This window comes from Mus musculus, chromosome 16, assembly GCF_000001635.26.
Source record: "Mus musculus strain C57BL/6J chromosome 16, GRCm38.p6 C57BL/6J".
NCBI classification, from domain to species: Eukaryota; Metazoa; Chordata; class Mammalia; order Rodentia; family Muridae; genus Mus; species Mus musculus.
In genome coordinates, this window is record NC_000082.6 from 16033099 (window position 1) to 16055018 (window position 21920).

General features: G+C 40.1%; 1 protein-coding gene and 1 pseudogene across 7 annotated transcripts in view; one reads left to right on the forward strand and one right to left on the reverse strand.

Annotated features, from left to right (window-relative positions):
• Spidr (scaffolding protein involved in DNA repair) overlaps nucleotides 1–21920 on the reverse strand; it is a 257628-nt gene that overhangs the window by 143875 nt on the left and 91833 nt on the right. For 4 of the 7 annotated variants that reach the window (NM_146068.4, XM_030249064.1, XM_017316946.2 and 1 more), the window contains 3 exons: nucleotides 20168–20418; nucleotides 14906–15006; nucleotides 4392–4611 (listed from right to left, as the gene is read on the reverse strand). In NM_146068.4, the coding sequence (NP_666180.2) occupies nucleotides 4392–4611; nucleotides 14906–15006; nucleotides 20168–20418 (572 nt within the window). The remainder of the gene's footprint in view (nucleotides 1–4391; nucleotides 4612–14905; nucleotides 15007–20167; nucleotides 20419–21920) is intronic. The other 3 variants (NM_001355731.1, XM_030249063.1, XM_030249062.1) reach the window with 1 other exon arrangement.
• Nucleotides 15716–16661, forward strand: Gm10121 (predicted gene 10121; annotated as a pseudogene).

A 21920-nucleotide genomic window follows, 5' to 3' on the forward strand; every position in this document is an offset into this window, starting at 1 on the left:
ATCAGTGGAAAAAGAGGACCATTGGTTGTGCAAACTTCATCTACCTCAGTACAGGGGAACGCCAGGGCCAAGAAGTTGGAGTGGGTGGGTGGGGGAGTGGATGGGCGAGTGGGTAGGGGACTTTTGGGATAGCATTGGAAATGTAAATGAAATAAATACCTAATAAAAAAAGAAAATAAAAAATTAAATAAATTTTAAAAAAAGAATGTATAATGACCCATCATGGTCTCATCAATGTCAAATTCTGATTATATTTCACATTCTTGTCTTATCCATAGTATATATCATTCTTCACATATTCATCAGGCTAATTAACAGGAGATTTCAGAAGATATCCTTTAGTCAACTAATCTCTACATTTTTATTTTCTTTTGATTATTTTATTCAAAGAAGTACATTTTTTTTCCTAGAATTTATCCAGAACATTTGACTGATAGGCAGAAGATGGACAGGACTGGGCCAAACCATGCCCTTGATTTAATAAAGTTGTCTTCAACTTTGAAAAATGAGATATGACAAAAGAGCGTTGCGATTGGCAAAACTAATAGAAGAGAAAAGAAACAAATGATAATGATCTCCTATGGTATTAGTGGGGCTGTGATAATAGGTTAACTAATTAGAATACAATTAAAGGATTTTTTGATCTTATGTCATATTAGGCCATAAAATCCAGAAGAGTAACACAGTTGATTATAGAAAATGAAACTATTAATTAGAGTCAAAGGACATATGTCTTAGCATAGATATAAAACTACGAAGTTTTAATGATAGCACAAAAATAAAATATGCAAAAAAAGAACCTATTCTGAAAATAGCATTTTGGTGACTAGATTATTGCTAAAAGTAACAAAGTTTAGCAGAAATATTTTAATGCTTACTTATATTTCCATAAGTTGGAAAAGAGAAACTTAGGAAAGAAAAGCTACAGTCAATTCTACATTTCAAATATCAATTGGTTTTCTGCCATATCGTCAAAAAGGAATAAAAATAAATGTCCTTGCTCTCATTATTTGATGTTATATTGTTTAAATTTGAATAAACTCTATCTACTTCTTTAAAAAAACTGTAATTTTGCTTTTGTTATGTAATGTAAACTGTGTTTTCTGATGATCTTAGGTGACCCCTCAACCTGCAAGTTTGAGAACTGCTGCTCTAGGCTGAACTGAACCCTACAGCTTCTCTCTTCTTTGACCCTTCTTCATCTATAATATACTAAAAACTAATGAAGTTCTCACGCCTGGATCTCATGGCAGGAATACCAAGAATATTAAAGATCAAGCCACTATGTTACTATGTTCTTTAAAACCTACCAGCTTGTCCAAATGCTAAGGAGAATGATCCAGATCAACTCCAGGGCACAAGCATTAAAGGAATCATCATAAATTTCCTCAAAGAATTCAAGGAGTTTTAAAAGTAAGGACACACACACACACACACACACACACACGCACACCATAAAAAAAATTCAAGAAAGAGCTTAACTTTTCTCCTTCTGTGATAACAAAAACAATACAAACATAAGGTTGATGGAAATGACAAAGAATCAAAGATTTGAAAATAAAATTCAATAGAGATAGAAATGCTGGAGAACACTTAGGACTAAATTAAGATGGAATTGAAAAACCCAGTAGTCTAACTAGAAAATGCAAAGGAAAGCTTTACAATTAGAAATGAATCAAGCACAATGTCTCAAAGATAAAATAGAGGATTCAGACCAAAATATCAAGGAACATAAAAAAAAAATTAAAATACAGAAAAGCAATACAAGCTGGGCATGGTGGCATACGCCTTTGATCCCAGCACTTGGGAGGCAGAGGCAGATGATCTCTGTGAGTTTGAGGCTAGACTGGTCTTCAAAGTGAGTTTAAGGACAACCAGGGCTACACAGAAAAACTCTATCCCTCAAAACAAACAAAACAAAACAAAAAGCAGAAAAGAAACAAAAAGAAACCAACAAAGGACATCTGTGAGACCATGGGAAGTCCAAATCTTCTAATTATAGGAATTGATGAGGAAAAATCCCAAGTCAGTGGCAGACCAGACCTTCAGCAACGTTATAGAAGAAAATTACTCCAATCTAAAAAAGACACATCCATATGAACACAGAATCACAAAAAAACACTAAATAGACAAGGCTGGAAAAGAAAATCCCCACAGCATGTTATATTCAAAACATTAACTATTAAAAAAAAAAAAGAAAGTACAAGAGAATGAGAACATAAGTCACCTATGAAGGAAATCCCACTAGTAACAGCTGATTTCTCAAAGAAAGTATCAGAAGCCAGAGGAGCCTCGAGATTGCATTCCAAGTCCTGAAAGACTATTCCAGGAACATACACTAACATCAACTACTAGTTACTACCCACTATACTAACACCAACACTAACTACATACTAATACTACCCACGAAACCTCTCTGCCATAACTGAAAGAGGAAGAAAAATTTTCACTACATAAAAAGTCTAAGATTTTTTATATATTAAAAAAAAAAGAAATCAAGGAAAATACAGGAAGTATTATGTTGGGCTAAAAAGATAAATAAACATAATGGAGAGAACTATTATTGGGTAGAACTAATCTGAGTGCCTCCTCCCTGAAGACTAGCTTTCATGGTACCAAAAGGCATTGTGCAAGCTTCCAAAGGACAGATGCAACCTACAGTCCTAGCCACTGGTGTCTTATGAAACATACCAACAGCCAGCATGGCAGTGATAAGCAGTAGTATGCTTCTACCTCAATTATGTGCATTATACTATTTTAAGTAAAAAGCTAATTATAGTGGAATCCCCCCCCCCCCCACTATTGATTGGATACTAAAGAGGAAACCAGCAAAGGACATCTGTGAGACCCAATCACTGGGCGAGGAGGCAGAACTTTCAGGTCAGGAGAGGAAGAGGGGAAAACAGGAGAAAGAAACTTGCTTTTTGGACAACAGGAGCAAGGCAACCAACATGTAGGAGGCCGGAGGCTGTTAGTATGAGTGGTGGGTCCTGGATCCGCCACCAGAAGATTTGGGAAGATTAGGATGCTAGGTTCTGCGCCCAACGATTTTGTTATCTGTTGATGTCTAAGATTGTCTGGTGTTTGCTTTCTCAGGGTGATTCAACTGAGATCCATGGCAGATCCGTGTTCAGGCTCCAAGGGAAAGGTAAGTATGGCAGGGCATGGATTTGCAAGAAGTACAGGCCAGCTAGCCACAGGAATTTGAGAGTGCGGAGTGGATTTGGCAGCAACCAGCCACAAGGTGGAGAGTCATTTCCGGGCTTTGGATAAGCAGAGCCAATTTTGATGGGACAGGCTTTGGTTAAAGGGAAAAAATGCAGTCTCGGCCTATGTGCCAGGCTAAGAACAGACCGAGACTGCCAGCCGGTGCCTAGCCAGAGACAGTGTGTATTTGTTGTTTATTAATATATGCTACAGCTAATGGTTGATTCCTTGTAGGTTTTTAGCCATTTGTGTTATTTTAGCTTCCTCCCTCTCTTCAAGGAGGCCTCCTTCCCACTTCCCTATTAGATCACTTGTATCCTCTTCTGCATTCCTTCTGTCATCCCATTGTTCTCTAATTAGATTTTAAGACTTGCTTAACAAGAAAGAGACCACGCCTGGTACTGAAAACCTTCACACTGCTGGTGAAGTCATGATTATTGAAGGAGAATCTACATCCACTATTTTATTAAAATAACATAGTTCCTAACAATAATCTATAAGCATTTGTCCTTATAACATTATAAAGAAATTTTTCCTTTGCAAAACGCCTTTAATCCCTCCCACGTGCTGGGATTAAAGGCGTGCTCCACCACTGCCCGGCAGGAGGTAAGAATTCTTATTGCTCTTGTAGAGGACCCAAGTTAAATTCCCAGCACCTAGGTAGGGTGGCTCACAACTGCCTATAAGAGTTGTGGGGCGCCGGGCGTGGTGGCGCACGTCTTTAATCCCAACATTTGGGAGGCAGAGGCAGGCGGATTTCTGAGTTCGAGGCCAGCCTGGTCTACAAAGTAAGTTCCAGGACAGCCAGGGCTATACAGAGAAACCCTGTCTCGGGGGAAAAAAAAAAAAGAGTTGTGGGGCAGTTCTCAGGAATCTGATTCTCTCTCCTGACTTGTGAGGAAAACTGTACTCATATGCACACACACTCTCCAATCTGCACAGACAGACAGACAGACAGACAGACAGACACACACACACACACATACACACACACACATATAAGAAGGAAACAATCTAGGAGCTGTATCCACAGGTAGCCTGATGCCATTTCACAAGTGATCCTAAGAACCATGAGAGGTCACTGCAGACTATAAATGACCACTGGCTATGATGCTCTAGAAAGATCTCCTATGGAAGGTAACCTTAATGATTAACAACTGGTAGACTCAGTTCTTTACACTCACCAAGGAGGGAAGATGTAAATGATGTCCTGGGGATGCCCCATCAAGTGGTCTGCAGTCTCTCTGGTGAAGAGTACCTTCAGGTAGGCTCCTGGTCTAGGAGCTAGTCCTCCGGGAGGGCTGGTGATTGGAGGCCCTGCTAACTGCTCACATACTGCAACTTGCATGCTGCATTCCTCATGCAGTTCTAGAATTTTCACAGTTAATACACCAGATTTTCTGCCTAGAAGACAGAAGAGAACAAACAAAAAACAACACTTAGAAACTTCCTGCACATTTTGTGAACAAGAATCTATAACCACTTAAACTGAATGTTGGTGCCCTTGCTTCTGTTAGATATTGTGTACCGGGAACAGGAAAGGTAACGCCTATAAGAGTGTTCATGGATTGCTGGATATTTGGGGTAAGGATTTAGAAGGGTAGAGGTGATCTGGATTTCAGTAGTGCCTCTCTTTATAAGGTCGGCCAATTACATAGATTTCATCTTCTCAATTGCCTCATCTATGAAACAGTTCATGCCACTTGCTCCAGTGAACATCTGAGAGAATGAGAGGAGATAGACGAAGGTGAACCGATGCAATAATATTTATGGACACCTTGTACCAATGTAAAAGTTCAAAGAACTGGGTAGTTGTGGGTGGTCCTGGAGACTCAACTAATAAGATCAAGTGGTTGGAATAGAATAGGGTGTGGCACACAAAATATTCCCCACAAAAATCTTTGCAGAGTTTTTGTTTGTTTGTTTTTGAGACAGGGTTTCTCTGTGTAGCCCTGGATGTCCTGGAACTCACTTTGTAGACCAGGCTGGCCTCAGAAATCCACCTGCCTCTGCCTTCCCAGTGCTGGGATTAAAGGCATGCACCACCACACCCGGCCCTCTTTGCAGAGTTTCATGTTGGGTGTGGTACACCTCATCTATAGTCCTAGCTACTTGAGGGACCAAGAAAAGAAAATCTTGAGTTAACAGCTAGTCTAGGTAACTCAGGCAACAAAATGGGGAGGGGAAAGGAAGGAGGTTAGCTGGTAGGAATTAAAAAATGTGGTAAGGAAGGACAAAATATGTCAGAGTAGGCCATGTCTCTGCAGAGAAACAGACTGCTCAGAAGGGAAACTGGGAGATTTCAAATCAATCTCACTTAATGTTCTTACTATAACACATATAATAAGATAGAGCATAGAGGTCAAAGATCAACATGTGCTATTAGTTACAGGTTATGAATATATTTATCTTTTTCTGTTGCTGTTTAATTTTTAAAATGAAAAATTAATTCAGAATAACAAAATAGGCCTGCAAATAACACTCAGTATCACCAGTCCCTCAACCATTGTAGACCAAATGATTGACGGCAAAGGCAAGTTTTGAGTTATTCACAGTTTCATTTCCATTTCCACTTCTTCTCTCACTTCTGTTTCAATCATCTGTTTTGTACAAAGGTTCCTGTCCATTCTCCTGACTAAGTGCTGGAGTATAGGCTGGTACACTGAGCTGGCCCACCAATTTGTCACAGCACTGTTCATAAGGACTGTTTCTCACAGTTTGGTACCTGTCTCCCTTTTTTGAGCACAGGAAGGAAATGGAATTAGGGAAGGACATGAACATGTAGAATATTAAACTGATGCTTGTAGTATGTTTAGACATATTTTCAAAGTATATTCAAAAATTTATGCTTGTATTGGGGATTTATGTCAAACACTACAGAAGTGCCACTTGTCCTACATATTTCTGACTACAGACCTGTCCAGGGATTCAAAATCTGCTGCATTACTGAGTACTGGACACGCAGCTAAAGTCCAGATAGTAAGCTGCCACAGGTTCCTGGTCTTGTAGCCACAATATGTGATGTACAATCACACCAGGAATTCAGAACTACCTATCCTGGTAGCAAAAGGTAACAGAAACTCAGTGGTTACCTTAGAACATGTAGAAATCCTGAGTTCACAAAAGGAAAACAATTACAAAAACACACAAGTAGTGTTAGAATACAACTATCTTTGATTCTATCTAAAAATACTTACAAAAACATAAGATGGACCACATTATTAGGCACAGTTCATTTTTGGAACATTGTAAATCCTAACAATATTCCAAACAAGATGAATTCTTTTCCAGTCCCACAACACCCAGAGTAAGCTCAACTCCCAGATGCTCTAACATGCCCAGGATCACAAGTGAGGGGGCCACAACATTTGCCCCAACACCCGGAGTTATTGCGACCCCGGCGATCCAGGGACACAGGAACCCCCACCTGGTCAGTGGCACGGGTTCCTCCCAGTTTGAATCTGCACACCCAAAGGGAGCCTGATTCCCAGGTGCTCTGAAACATGCAGGACCACAGGAGAGGCCAACACCTTCTCCAACACCTGGACTAACTGGGTCCCCCAGGATCCAGGGACGCAGGAACCCTCGCTCAACCAGTGGCAGAGATTCCTTCTGGTCTGAACTTGGACCCAGAGCAGACCTGGGGTGCTGGCTCTGCACCCACTCTTACAACACCCAGAGTAAGACCAACTCCCAGGGACTCTGAAACACCCAGGATCACAAGACCACAGAGAAAAGCTCGATACCCAAGAGCACTGCAGCTTTCCTGATACATTCAAGATCACAGTTGACACCACCACATCCTTCCCACACCTAGCATAACTGGGACCCCCATAGGAACCAAGGAAACACAAACCACTGCCCAGCCAGAGGGACAGGTTCCTTCCAACTTGTACCTGTGCCCAGAGGAAACCCAGGGCTCTGGTTCCCCACCTACCCCTGCAACACCCAGAGTAAGCTTGACTCCCGGCAGTTCTGACACAACACGATCTCAGAAGCGTGATCACACCAAGATTTCAGGATCTCAGAGGCAGCTTGACTCCCAGGAGCTCAAACATACCCAAGATCACAGGATCCCAGAATCACAGAGACAGGTGGATCCTGAAGAGTTGTAACACAGCAAGGATCACAGGAGGGGCAGGATCCAGTCAGAGTCAGCAAGGGCAGGTAGCACTAGAGATAACTAGATAGTGAGAGGCAAGTGTGAGAACATAAGCAACAGAAACAATGGCTACTTGGAATCATTAGAACCCAGTTCTCCCACTACAGCAAGTCATGGATACCCCATCACACCGTAAAAGCAAGACTCAGATTTAAAATCACATCTCATGATGATGATAGAGAATTTTAAGAAGGACATAAAGAAATATGGGAAAAGGAAAACAGGTAGAAGCCCTTAAAGAGAAAACACAGAAATCCCTTAAAGAATTACAGGAAAACACAACCAAGCAGGTGAAGGAATTGAACAAAACCATCCAGGATCTAAAAATGGAAATAGAAACAATAAAGAAATCACAAAGGGAGACAATTCTAGAGACAGAAAACCTAGGAAAGAGATCAGGGGTCATAGATGCAGGCATCACCAACAGAATACAAGAGATAGAAGAGAGAATCTCAAGTGTAGAAGATACCATAGAAAATTGAAACATCAATCAAAGAAACTGCAAAATGCAAAAGCTCCTAACCCAAAATATCCAGGAAATCCAGGACACAATGAGAAGACCAAACTTAAACATAATAGGTACAGAAAAGAGTGAAGATTCCCAACTTAAAGGGCCAGTAAATATCTTCAACAAAATTATAGAAGAAAACTTCCCTAACCTAAAGAAAGAGATGCACATGAACATACAAGAAGTCTACAGAACTCCAAATAGACTAGACCAGAAAAGAAATCCCTCCCGTCACATAATAATCAAAATACCAAATGCACAAAACAAAGAAAGAATATTAAAAGCAGTAAGGGAAAAAGGTCAAGTAACATACAAAGGCAGACCTATCAGAATTACACCAGACTTCTCACCAGAGAATCCAAAAGCCAGAAGATCTTGGGCAGATTTCATACAGACTCTAAGATTAAACAGAGGCCAGCCCAGGCTACTATACCCAGCAAAACTCTCAATTAACATAGATAGAGAAACCAAGATATTTCATGACAAAACCAAATTTACACAATATCTTTCCACAAATCAAGACCTATAAAGAATAACAGATGGAAAACTCCAACACAATGAGGGAAACTACACCCTAGAAAAAGCAAGAAAGTAAACTTCTTTCAACAAACCCAAAAGAAGATAGCCACACAAACATAATTCCACCTCTAACAACAAAAATAATAGGAAGCAACAATCACTTTTTCTTAATATCTCTTAACATCAATGGACTCAATTTCCTAATAAAAAGACATAAACTAACAAACTGGATATATAAACAGGTCACAGCATTTCGATGTATAGAGAAAATGCACCTCAGTGTCAAAGACAGACACTACCTCAGAGTAAAAGGCTGGAAAACAATTTTCCAAGCAAATGGTCCCAAGAAACAAACTGGAATAGCCATTCTAATATCAGATAAAATTGACTTTCAACCAAAAATTATCAAAAAGGATAAAGAAGGACACTTCATACTCATCAAAGGAAAAATCTACCAAAATGAACTCTCAATTCTGAACATCTATGCTATCATAAAAGAAACTTTACTAAAGCTCAAAGCACCATTTGCACCCCACACAGTAATAGTGGGAGACTGCAACACCCCACTCTCATCAATGGACAGATCATGGAAACAGAAACTAAACAGAGACACAGTGAAACTAACAGAAATTATAGACCAAATGGATTTAACAGATATCTATAGCCCATTTTATGCTAAAACAAGAACACACATGGTATGTATTCACTGATATGTGGATATTAGGCAAGAGTGTAAAATACCCACTATACAACTCATGGACCACATGAAGCTCAAGAGGAAGGAAGAACAAAGTGTGGATAATAAAGTTCCTACTCAGAATAGGGAACAAAATAATCAAGGGAAGTAGAGGGTGGGAGGGACTTGGGAGGAAGAGAAGAGGGGGAGCAGAAAAAGAGGGGAAGAATCAGTTATGGGAGGAGTTGGAGGAGATGTACAGAGAGCCAGAAACTTCAACAGAGGTGTGTAGCAATGTGGGATTGGGAACTGGGGGTAGCTACCAGAAAATCCCAGATGCCAGGAAAGCATGAGCCTTCCAGGACCCCTTGGGGATGACATTAACTGAAACACCCAACAAAGGGGAGGGAGAACCTGTCAAGACCATATCCAGAGTTTAGACATGGCCCCCCGGTTGAGGAATAGGGCCACCCACCATCTCCAAAAATTTTAACACAGAATTGCTCCTGTCTAAAGGAAATACAGGGACAAAGAGTGGAGCAGAGACTGAAGGAAAGGCCATCCAGAGACTGCTCCACCTGGGAATCCATCCCACATGCAGACACCAAACCCAGACACTATTGCAGATGCCAAGAAGTGCTTGCTGACAGGAGACTTATATGGCTGTCTCCTGAGAGGCTTTGCCAATTCCTGACCAATATAGATGCGGATATACACAGCTAAACGTTGAACTGAGTGCAGGGACCCCAGTGGGGAAGTTAGGTCAAGGACTGTAGGAGCTGAAGAGGTTTGCAACCTCATAGGAAGAACAATATCAACCAACCAAATCCCCAAAGCTCCCAGGGACTAAAGCACCAACCAAAGAATACAGAGGGGGTACCCATGGCTCCAGCTGGATTTGTTGCAGAGGACTACCTTATGTGACAGCACTGACTCCCTTGGTCCAGTGGAGGCTTGATGACCAACAGGATAGGGGAACTCTAAGACACTGAGGCAGGAATGGGGGTGGGAAGGGGTAGAACACTCTCATAGAGGCAGGGAAGGGAAGAGAAGATAGTGGGCTTGTGGAGGGCAAACTGGGAGTGAGGATCACATTTGAAATGTAAATAAATAAAATAACCAATAAAAAATAAGAAAAAAGAATAAATATAATTCAAGGGCTTTAGAACACATTTAACAAATAACTTGATAGAACATGATTTGGAATATGGCATTCTGAACTACCCAGCATATGCATGTGAATATGCAATGAGATACTAGAACAAGTAAGGTTTTTTAAGGTTTAAGAAATTCAAATATTTAAAACCAAATATGTATAAAGGATTTATGAAAAAGCCATTTTAATAGGATATGAGCTAAATCCACATCTGCTCATAGAACTTATTCCTATCAGTAAAAAGCAGATAATTAGACCAAGCGTGGCAATGTACACTTTTAATCCTAGCCCCTGGTAGATCTCAGTAAATTTGAGGCTACCCTGGTCAATACAGTGAGACCCTGTCTCCAAAACAATCAAACAAATCAGGTATTTAAAAGCTGATAGAAAAAGTACAGGTCCAGTTTTTAAAAGTCTATCCTTTCATATTTTAAAGATAGTTTTCACTTGATTCCCATAAGAAGCATTACTGGATTTACCAAGAGAGGCTGGAAATCAAATAGAAAAGAAAGAAAGAAAGAAAGAAAGAAAGAAAGAGAGAGAGAGAGAGAGAGAGAGAGAGAGAGAGAGAGAGAGAGAGAGAGAGAGAGAGAGAGGAAGGAAGGAAGGAAGGAAGGAGGGAGGGAGGGAGGGCGGGCGGGCAGGCAGGCAGGCAGAAGGAAGGAAGGAAGGAAGGAAAGAAAGAAGGAAGGATCCAAAGACCCTAGCCAGCTGTAAAGCAAACTCAAGAGCGTCCTACAGCAGGTAAAGAACCATCAATACACTTAGCCCCTCACTGAACCTGTCAAAAGAACGGTTCTGGAATGCAATGAAATTATAAGATTTACATAGGATTGCAAGACAGTGAGAGATATAGAGAGATACAGAGACGGAGAAAGAAGCAGAGAGAAAGGGACAGAGAGAGAGGAGAGAAAATGATTCAAGAACAGGTACCTTATGCCAAAGCAGTTACTTATGGCACTTAAAGTGAGTCTTTACAAACTGTAACAGTGCAATCTCTTCTGGGAGCAAATGGTACAAATGCACCAATATCCTGGAGAAATTCCTTTTTTTTTTTAAGTGATGATATTTTATTTTATCTTGAATTTTTTATTAGATATTTTCTTTATTTACATTTCAAATGTTATCCCCTTTCCTGGTTTCCCCTCTGACAACCAACTATCTCATCCCCGCTCTCCCTGCTTCTCTGAGGGTGTTCCTCCACTCACCCACCCACTCCTGCTTCCCCGGCCTGGCATTCCCCTATACTGGGGCTAGAGGACCAAGGGCCTTTCTTCCCATTGATAACCAACTAGGCCATCCTCTGCTATGTATGCAGCTGGAGCCATGGGTCTCTCCATGTGTACTTTTTGGTTGCTGGTTTAGTCCCTGGGAGCTCTGGGGAGGTCTGGTTGGTTAATATTGTTGTTCCTCCTATGGGGCTGCAAACCCCTTCAGCTCCTTCAGTCCTTTCACTCCTCCATTGGGCACGCATGCTCAGTCCAACAGTTAGCTGCAAGCATCTGCCTCTGTATTTGTCAGGCTCTGGTAGAGCCTCTCAGGAGACAGCCATATCAGGCTTCTGTCAGCAAGCACTTCTTGGCATCCACAATAGTGTCTGGGTTTGGTAACTGTATATGATATGGGTCCCCAGGTGGGGCGATCTTTGGATGGCCCTTCTTTGGCAAAATTTTAAAAGCCATACTGCTGAGGACATGATTTCTTTACTCTCTGCTTCTTAAAAACTCAGCCACGGCTTGCCTAAAACAGCTTCAGAGAACTAGTAATTAGCACATTTAGGTGAGGAAATCAAAACAAAACGAAACAAAACACCTCCTTTTAGCTTCTGATATGTATTTAAACTGAACATATGAGAATAAGATTTACTTACAGAATACTTTCTCGTTTTACTTACAGAATAGATCCTAATCTATTTACTACGATCTTGTAAGTTGTCTTTGTCATGTCCATTACGGGCCTGCTCCATGGAGGATAATCAAGGGATTCCTCAAAACCGCTATGAGGAAACTACATTACAGTCCAAAGATTTCATGAAATCTAGAAAGATTTTAGAATCTAAAACTTTCTCCACTTTTTCTAATGAATGGTGAATTTCTTATTGCATTGTAAAGAACTTTAAGTACAGAATACACCATACAAAGCTTATTATACATGATGTTCTAACTCCCCAAAAGCCCTTCTTCCATTCCTATGAGAAAAGAATAAGTTTTGATGAGAATCTAGTTTTGGAAAAACTCTGTCCACCCATAAAAGTTATAAATGTCACGATTCTAATGAATCTTTACATAAATGTTTGGTATCATATTTAACTTTACTCATGAAAACCTTATATTTCAAAACATAAACTCTGAGGAGTAAGCCTGAGAACACTTGAGACAGCATGTCTTAATGGAAAATTATATTTAGTCTCTCTATACATGTACCAATCTGGTGAATCCTATTGTAATAAAGGACTTTTTTTTATTTCTATGATACATTTAAACGCACCAATAACATATATAAAAATTGCTTTGCATTATTACAGCAAATAGAGCTATCAGTACTTTGATATCAAAGTCCTTCTCTTTCTCCCGTTCTAACACCTCAGTTATATGGTTTATGTTTGAAAGGGGGCACATATGTGCCATGGGAGGAATGTGGAAGCCAACGCAGGCTTTGGGGAGACAAGAAATGCCGACAGCAAGCATCTACACATGTTGAGCATGCTAGTCCCATCATACAAATCTCATCAACTGATCCATCATGGGATTCTGGGTTAGTGCTTGGGCTTATTTACTAAATATGGAACACAGGAAAAGAGGACTATCTGCTCTCCAACTCAGGAAAAACAAACTAATATTCTACCATATAAGTAAAGGTGACAGTCCTTGACACTAGTTTTGTTTTTTTTTTTTTTATACTTTTTATTAGGTATTTTCCTCATTTACATTTCCAATGCTATCCCAAAAGTCCCCCACACCCTCCCTCCCACTCCCCTACCCACCCACTCCCACTTTTTGGCCCTGGCGTTCCCCTGTACTGGGGCATATAAAGTTTGCAAGTCCAGTGGGCCTCTCTTTCCAGTGATGTCCGGCTAGGCCATCTTTTGATACATATGCAGCTAGAGTCAAGAGCTCCGGGGTACTGGCTAGTTCATAACATTGTTCTATCTATAGGGTTGCAGATCCCTTTAGCTCCTTGGGTACTTTCTCTAGCTCCTCCATTGGGGGGCCCTGTGATCCATCCAATAGCTGACTGTGAGCATCCACTTCTGTGTTTACTAGGCCCCGGGGTAGTCTCACAAGAGACAGCTATATCTGGGTCCGTTCAGCAAAATCTTGCTAGTATATGCAATGGTGTCAGCGTTTGGAAGCTGATTATGGGATGGAACCCTGGATATGGCAGGCTCTAGATGGTCCATCCTTTTGACACAGCTCCAAACTTTGTCTCTGTAACTCCTTCCATGGGCCACTAGTTTTTATGATGCAAATTTATGAAATCAACATCTCATGAAAAGGGCAGGGTGTGAAAATTATATTAAATTTATTTTTCTATGCGCATAGATTATAAACTGATGCCATAAGTACTCCAGAAAGGAGAAGACATGATAAGTAGCTTATGAGTGGGAGGTGCTTCTGAGGGGTGAGATGGTAACAGTGTTCCCAGCAAAGGGCATCAGCTGTGCAAAATGAACCCTGAATTACTGGAGAACAATGATTCAGTTTGGACTGAACTGAAAAATGTTAACACCTTTTGTATTATACTATCAGTTTTGACAAGTTTTAGTCATCTGAGTATGACATTTGCTGAACTGTCCAGATTGGTAACCTATTTTTTTGTTTTTTTGTTTTTTGTGTGCTTTGTTTTTGTTGCTGTTGTTGTTTTGGTTTGGTTTGTTGTTTGTATCTGCTTTTCCAGACAGGGTTTTTCTACATAGTGCTGGCTGTCCTAGAACTCTGTAGACCAAGCTGGTCTTAACTCAGAGATCCACCTGCTTTTCTACTTCCCAAGTGCTGAAATTACAGGTGTGCGCCACCACCACCAGGCTCAGCCTGGTGACCTCTTTCATTGCTGGGTAGGCATTCATATATCAGGTCATCTTATAAGTTAAATTGCCTTTTCTATACTGAAAACATTTGTTTTCTGGTGTATATATACTAAATGTTCTTCCAGCTATTTTACAATAAAACTGAAGAAGAATGTGTGGCTTTTGCAAATGTTTAAACAACTGAAAAAACTTTATCCTGGTAAAGATATTTTTCTCTCTCTCTCTCTCTCTCTGTGTGTATGTGTGTGTGTGTATGTGCCATGTTTGTGAGTTGGTACCTTTCACTGAACCAGAAGCTCACACATTTGGCTCGACTGACAGGCATGAATCCTGTCTCTATCTCCCCAGAGCTGGGATTGCAGGTACACAATGCCACATCCGTCTTTCCAGGTGCATGCTGAAAATTTGCACTTACATCTTCAAGCTTGCACAGCAAGCTCTTTACCAACTCGTCCAGCCCCATGCCCCACCAAAAGAGATTTAAATTATATACTGAAAAGTACCCCTCCCCACTTAAACAAAACTATCAGGGAGAATTTTTTTGAGTCACAAAAACACTAACAATCACCTTCATGTATTTTAATGTACAAAAAGATATTTTAGCTCTAATGTTTTGTACCCATCATTTTAGAAGCAGGTGTAAATCTTACCTAATGGTGTCATTTGGTAAGAAACACATCGATGTCTCCACAAAGAAATGGCAGATCTCTTTCGATTCTGCAGTTCTTGGAGTCTTTCTGCTAGCCCGCCCCTGTTTAATGGATTATAAAATTCTATGTTTAAATAAAAACAAAAGCCTTCAAGAAAGCTATAGCTCTTATACTTTACAGCCCCTCTTCAGAAACAGATGAACATGGGAAATGTTAACATCTTCTGTATTATGCTCTCTTTCTGGATATCATTTCCAATTTCTAGTTTTCTTAGAAGGTTTATTATCTTTCATATAAAAGCTGCACTGCTATTTTACTCACAGTCTAACAGTTAAGTCAGTTTGGTTCTCATTCTATATTCTCTTAATTTGTTCACTACTAAGTGTGTAATACACTTACTGCCTGCAGTTACTACTTAGCTCAGGTTAGAAAATGCCCCATTCTGTCATGCAAATAGGGACTCCAAACATGCAAATACATAAAAGCAATCTTCAGATCTATAGACAAGAATGAACTTGTCAATCAGTTGATGGACCCAATAATCAAACAAGAATATAATTTTTTTGTTTTTTTGGTTTTTTTCGAGACAGGGTTTCTCTGTATAGCCCTGGCTGTCCTAGAACCCACTTTGTAGACCAGGCTGGCCTTGAACTCAGAAATCCGCCTGCCTCTGCCTCCCAAATGTTGGGATTAAAGGCGTGCGCCACCACTGCCCGGCAAGAATATAATTTGAACTCCTTAAGATAATTTAGTTTATTAAAAAATAAAGTAAGAAAAAACAGGATGAAAAAGGCAAAGCAAGAAAAGGCGTAGAGCGCGGGATGTCTGTCTTCGAGTCCGAACGTTCGCGGTGTTGACAACCCAGAGCGAATTAAAAATGTGTGATGTTGAAAAAGGCAAGAAAATTTTTGTTCAGAAGTGTGCCCGGTGTCACACTGTGGAAAAGGGAGGCAAGCATAAGACTGGACCAAATCTCCATGGTCTGTTCGGGGGGAAGATAGGCCAGGCTGCTGGATTCTCTTACACAGATGCCAACAAGAACAGAGGCATCACCTGGGGAGAGGATACCCTGATGGAGTATTTGGAGAATCCCAAAAAGTACATCCCTGGAACAAAAATGATCTTCGCTGGAATTAAGAAGAAGGGAGAAAGGGCAGACCTAATAGCTTATCTTAAAAAGGCTACTAATGAGTAATTCCACTGCCTTATTTATTACAAAACAAATGTCTCATGGCTTTTAATGTACACTATAATTTAATTCATACACCAAATTCAGATCATGAATGGCTAGCAATGTTCTTGTTGGACAGTCCTGATTTAAGTAAAACTGACTTGTCATAAAGTGGGTACGGTCTTTATTAAAGCAACAGTTCCAGTTGTATACATGCTACCACGGCTCTCCCTTTCTCAAGATAAGATGGGACTTGATTAGTAATGTTTTACTTTCCATAAATAGGGGCATGTCGCCTTAAACCTACTAAATGGTTTTATACTTAGATTTATATAACTGGGCATATGAATATGCTTAAACACTGGGAAAATTCTATCACTGTCTCAGAAACAAGAAGACTCAAATGTGTTTCAGTTTGTGTTCACTGGCCTCTTACAGGTCATGGCTAACCACCAGGAGGCAACTGTCTATTCTCAACAGTGCAGTTTTAATTAGAATTCCCTACATCAAGGATGCTGCCTTTTACTATTGAAAGGCATTTACTGTGGTTTATGTATGATATCAAATAAAGAGCATTTAACACTTAAAAAAAAAGAAAAAGAAAAGAAGGCAAGGGGAAGAAGGGAAAGGAACAGGGAAAGAGAGGGAAATCTGCAGGTATCCTGAGTGGCTTCCCTCTATTTCATCTACCCACCTCATCTATCCATCCCACAGTCAATTCTAAATTTGAAATTTATGGGCTGGAGAGATGGCTTATAGGTTAAAAACACTAACTGCTGTTCCGGAGGCTCTGAGTTTAACTCCCAACATCCACGTGACAAGCTCACAACCACCTGTAACTCCAGGATCCAAGACCTATGTGCAGGCAAAACATCAATGCACATAAAATAAAAAAAATAGTAAGTTATTTTTTAAAAATCTGAAATTTACAAGGTGTCTCTTGCCAGGAGCCATCTATGAGAAGGTAAAAGCTAGCAGGTGATCTTCCTGAGATTGTTTCACTATGGACTGCAAAGTCATGACGGATTTGCTCCTCTAGGTTATGTCTGAAGAGGTTACATCTGAGGAAAAATTCCTGTTACTAATATGCTTTTCCTGTTATGATTGAATATATATATCACTAGGTATTGTTCTGAAGAACAATGAAGATGTACTGTCTTGTGGTGATGCTATATAGACAAATAGATGATTTCTTAATTCTTAATGATGATTCTCTAATTCCTAAAATAATGCTAGTAACTATTTAGCCCTTTATAATAGGACTGCTATTAAGTCCTCTCTGATATTAAAACTGCAATGAGGACCCTGCCAGTCTTCAAGTATCACGAGTTAATTGCTTCTGAGATAGAAAGCAGGCATTTACAACTAAGAACACATTCCAAGAGGTTACAAAATAATTAACCAAAGATCATAAAAAGAAACTAACAATTTATTGTTGGTGCAAGTACAGAAGACAGAATATTGACTAGGTTTATCTATATGAAACTTCAGTGATAACTTAGTTATGGTGTTTAATTCTCCATGAACCTGTAGAGCTAATGACAAATAATGAATGTCTAGTCTTATTGGATACATAATGTAAACATTCTTTGTTGTAAACTTCTTATTCAATTTATGGTTTGAATTTATGTTTAAACACTTAGTGAACTTTTATTAAATAAAACAAAACAACAACAAAAAAGGATTCTTGGAGAAATCATGTGATCTACTCCCCTAGAAAAAACTAGGTACAAAGAACCTATAGAGGATTACATTGTAGGGCATTTATTATATCCAAGCAGGAGGAGAGAGCAAGATTAGCAAGAGGAAGGAGAAGGACAGCAGAGTAGAATAACTTAGAAATTATAAGGGAACTTAAAATTTTAAAAGAGTAATGTGCAGAATGCAGAGAGAAAAGGAGACAAAGAAGAAGCTGTAGAGAGAACAGAAAGAGCAGGCATGGTAAGCCACCTCTGTGCCCCCTTAGGCCCCTTCCATGCCGGGCAGGCTCCTGGCCTCCATTAATTCAAGTCTAAGAGCCTACCATTATCTAGTAGCTTAACCCAAAAGTGCTTAACCAACCACTTCCCATCCAAAACTTGCTGTTCCTACTATCCCACTTTTAACACTACTTTATACTTCTTGGCTGACAATCAGTCTACCTAGAACAGGCAGAGGTTTCAAAGGCTGTTGTGTCTTCTACATATAAAAGCATACTCATCATAGAAAAGATCCTCAACAGGGTTGGGAATACGATGTTCTGGAATTAAGTAACGTCACCTGTAGCATTAAAATAATTTTAATTTCAAGCACAATATCTTTCCCATTCCCTCCTCCCTTCCTGGTAGCTGAACCCAGAGCCTTTTAAACATGTTAGACAAAGATTCTATCACTGATTTAGATTCCTAGTTCTTGAATTTTTGAGATGAGATCTATGTACCACTCTAATCTGAGTTCAAATCCACCTTGTCACCCAGGCTTGTCTTGAACTATAATTCTACAGTCTGTGGTGTGATTGTAAGTGTGCATTATAATGTCCAACTATCTTTCTCTTCTGAAGCAATAACTTCATTTGGGGCATTGATGGATTCAGATTGGCATAACTGACTATCTTGAGTCACAATGACCACTGAGTAGTAATACTGGAGGAGTTTCACTTGCAGTGTTTCCCAATGCAATACAAACCATAAGAGTAGTATGTTTAGCTTTTGAATGGACCCATCTGCATCAGGAATATGTCTGATGTCTCTGATAACAGACTCATACAGGCCACATCTATGATGACCTGAATGAGGTCACTTTTGTCTTGACCATTTAATAAGCCTTCTTCCTTTGACTGAAATCCCAGAAATCTACTGGTCTTCCAGCTGTATACAACCAAATTTCTACCACTAAGTCACTAATTAAACTCTGTCTAATCTTCATTCTTCTTTGGTCTCATGACACTGCCCAAGGTTTTTGGATACCAGGAAGTGGTTTATCTAGAATGAGTACATAACCTTGTGCCTTATTTTAAAAAACAACATGAGAATAAATATTAATTTGTTCAACATAAAGCGCCAATCTCATTATCTGTCTCTGGAAATATTCTCTATGACTACTCTAGAGACTAGAGCCCTTTCAAGACATAACAATTACGACTCTCCATGGAGAGTGTAAGTTTTGGATTCAGTCTGCCCTGTGTTTCAACCACTCTTTAGTCAATTACTCCCAGTTTGCTGTGGAAATATTAATAGACACCCACACTCTCTGCACATATTTTCTTCCTACTGTGATCCATTCTCCTAGCAACTCTCTGCTACTTCTGGGCATAAGATATGGTGCTACTTGGCACAGGTTCTTTCTTGCTTTCACCCCCAGCCCTCCACATGTGTCCTCTTTCTACTGTGATCCATTCTCTAGGAACTCTCTGTTGCTTGTAGTATAAGGCACTGTGCTGCTTGACACTGGTTCTTTCTCACTTTCGTTATTTTGTTTTGGGGAAAGGGACATTATTTTATTCCAATATATAACACACAAACATACCATTTGACATAAAGTTGGAACATGTCTCTAAATGCTCCCTCACATATCCTGCTTGGGAACAAAGGCTAGTCTCTCACTGATAAACCAGTAACAAGGATTTTTTCCCCACTATGGCTCTCCTCAGCCATGAGGTGTTTTTATCCTTCAAACAAGGGTCTTATATTTTCTTGTATTTGTAAGCATTATTCTGGCCAATCTCTCTAACCACATTCATGCCATAAAGATAAGCTAAAGGACTTATGCTTATTTTATGAGTTATATTTGATAAGGAAACAGTGATTCATCTGTCTCTACTTTCAAACATAGCACCTACAACACTGATATATAATAAAACTTGACAAACCAAACAACACATTTCTACTAAGGAAAGTAGTCATGCAAGCTAGCCATGTCTAAATTCATAAATGTTCCAATTGAATGAACAATTTCGTAAACTGGTTCCTGAATAGGCTTGCATATCAAAAATCAGAATTTTATATTGTCAATTTTCTTTCTCAATTAAAAAAGTATTTTAAAATTAAAATCGCAGTTAATATTTTAAAGAAAGACATGAACAGAGGAATAGGAAATTTAAAAGTTGATCTAACCTTAAAAGCTTCTTCTTTGTTACTGAATATTCTGGAGTCTTCGGAAACTTGACCGTATATTTCTGGGGTGTCAATGTAGGCTCAGCTGAATTTGCTTCTGAGTCAGTCTGACTAACCAAACACCATCTTGCATCAGATTTAAAATCCGCCTGGTATTTGTGAGGGGATTCTGAATCAATGAACAGGGAATGTTCTGGGTCTTCTTCTTTTTCACTATCTGATGAATACTCCAAAATTTCTGTAGAAATTGGCTGGAAAAATTAAGAGACATACAATTAAGTATTCTTCATGTAAGCCCACATGCAAATATGTCGATCACTGTTGACAAAAAGCCCTTTAATACTCAAAGATGAAGAGAGGAATAGATAAAACTAGTTCTAAGACAGGGATTATTTTATAGACTCTCAAAATCAGCACAAGTCTGCTTTTATCTTCATTTAGCAGGCGAGCAGTATGTGCCACCACACGAGTCACAACAGTAATCCAGTACCACTACCTGAAAGCCTAGGAGTGGGTACTTTCTGATAGGCAATGGGAAAAGATGACTTCCTTTTTTTTTTAATATTATTTTTAAATTTTTTAATTAATTTACTTTTTTAGATTCCATATTTTATTCCCCCCCATCCACCCTCCAACTGTTCCACATCCCATACCTCCTCCCCACTCCCCTGTCTGCACATGGATGTCCCCAACTCCCAACCCACCTGACCTCTAAACTCCCTGGGGCCTCCAGTCTCTTGAGGGTTAGGTGCATCATCTCTGTATGAACACAGACCCAGAAGTCCTCTACTGTATGAGTGTTGGGGGCCTCATATCAGCTGGTATATGCTGCCTATTTGGTGGTCCAGTGTTTGAGAGATCTCAGGGGACCAGATTAATTGAGACTGCAGGTCCTTCTATAGGATTGCCTTCTCCTCAGCTTCTTTAAGCCTTCCCTAAATCAACAACAGGAGTCAGCTGCTTCTGTCCATTGGTTGGATGCAAATATCTGCATCTGACTCTTTCAGCTGCTTGTTGGGTCTTTCTGAGGGCAGACACGCTAAGTCCCCTTTTATGAGCGCTCCATAGCCTCAGTAATCATGTCTGGCCTTGGGACCTCCCCTTGAGCTGGATCCCACTTTGGGCCTGTCGCTGGACCTTCTTTTCCTCAGGCTCCTCTCCATTTCCAATCCCTGTAATTCTTTCAGGCAAAAACAATTATGGGTCAGAGTTGTGGCTGTGGGAAAGCAACCCCATCCCTCTCTTGATATCCTGTCTCCCTGCTGGAGGTGAGCTCTATTAGTTCCCTCTCCCTACTGTTGGGAATTTCATCTAAGGTCTCTCCCTTTGAATCCTGAGAGTCTCTCACCTCCCAGGTCTCTGGTGCATTCTGAAGGGTCCCCCCAACCTCCTATTTCATGAGGTTGCCTGTTTCCATTCTTTCTGCTGGCCCTCAGGGCTTCAGTCCTTTTCCCTCACCCAATACCAGATCAGATTCCCCTCTCTCTCCTCCACTGCCCCTCTCTGTCCATTTTCCCACCCAGGTCCCTCCCTCCCTCCCCACTCACTTATGATTGCTTCCTTCTCTTTCCCAAGTGGAACTGAGGTATCCTCAGAAAATTGGAAATCAATGTACTTGAAGACCCAGCTATACCACTCTTGGGAATATACCCAAAAGATGCCCTACCATGTCACAGGGGCACCTGTTCCACTGTGTTCATAGTAGCCTTATTTGTGATAGCCAGAAGCTGGAAACAACCTAGATGTCCCACGA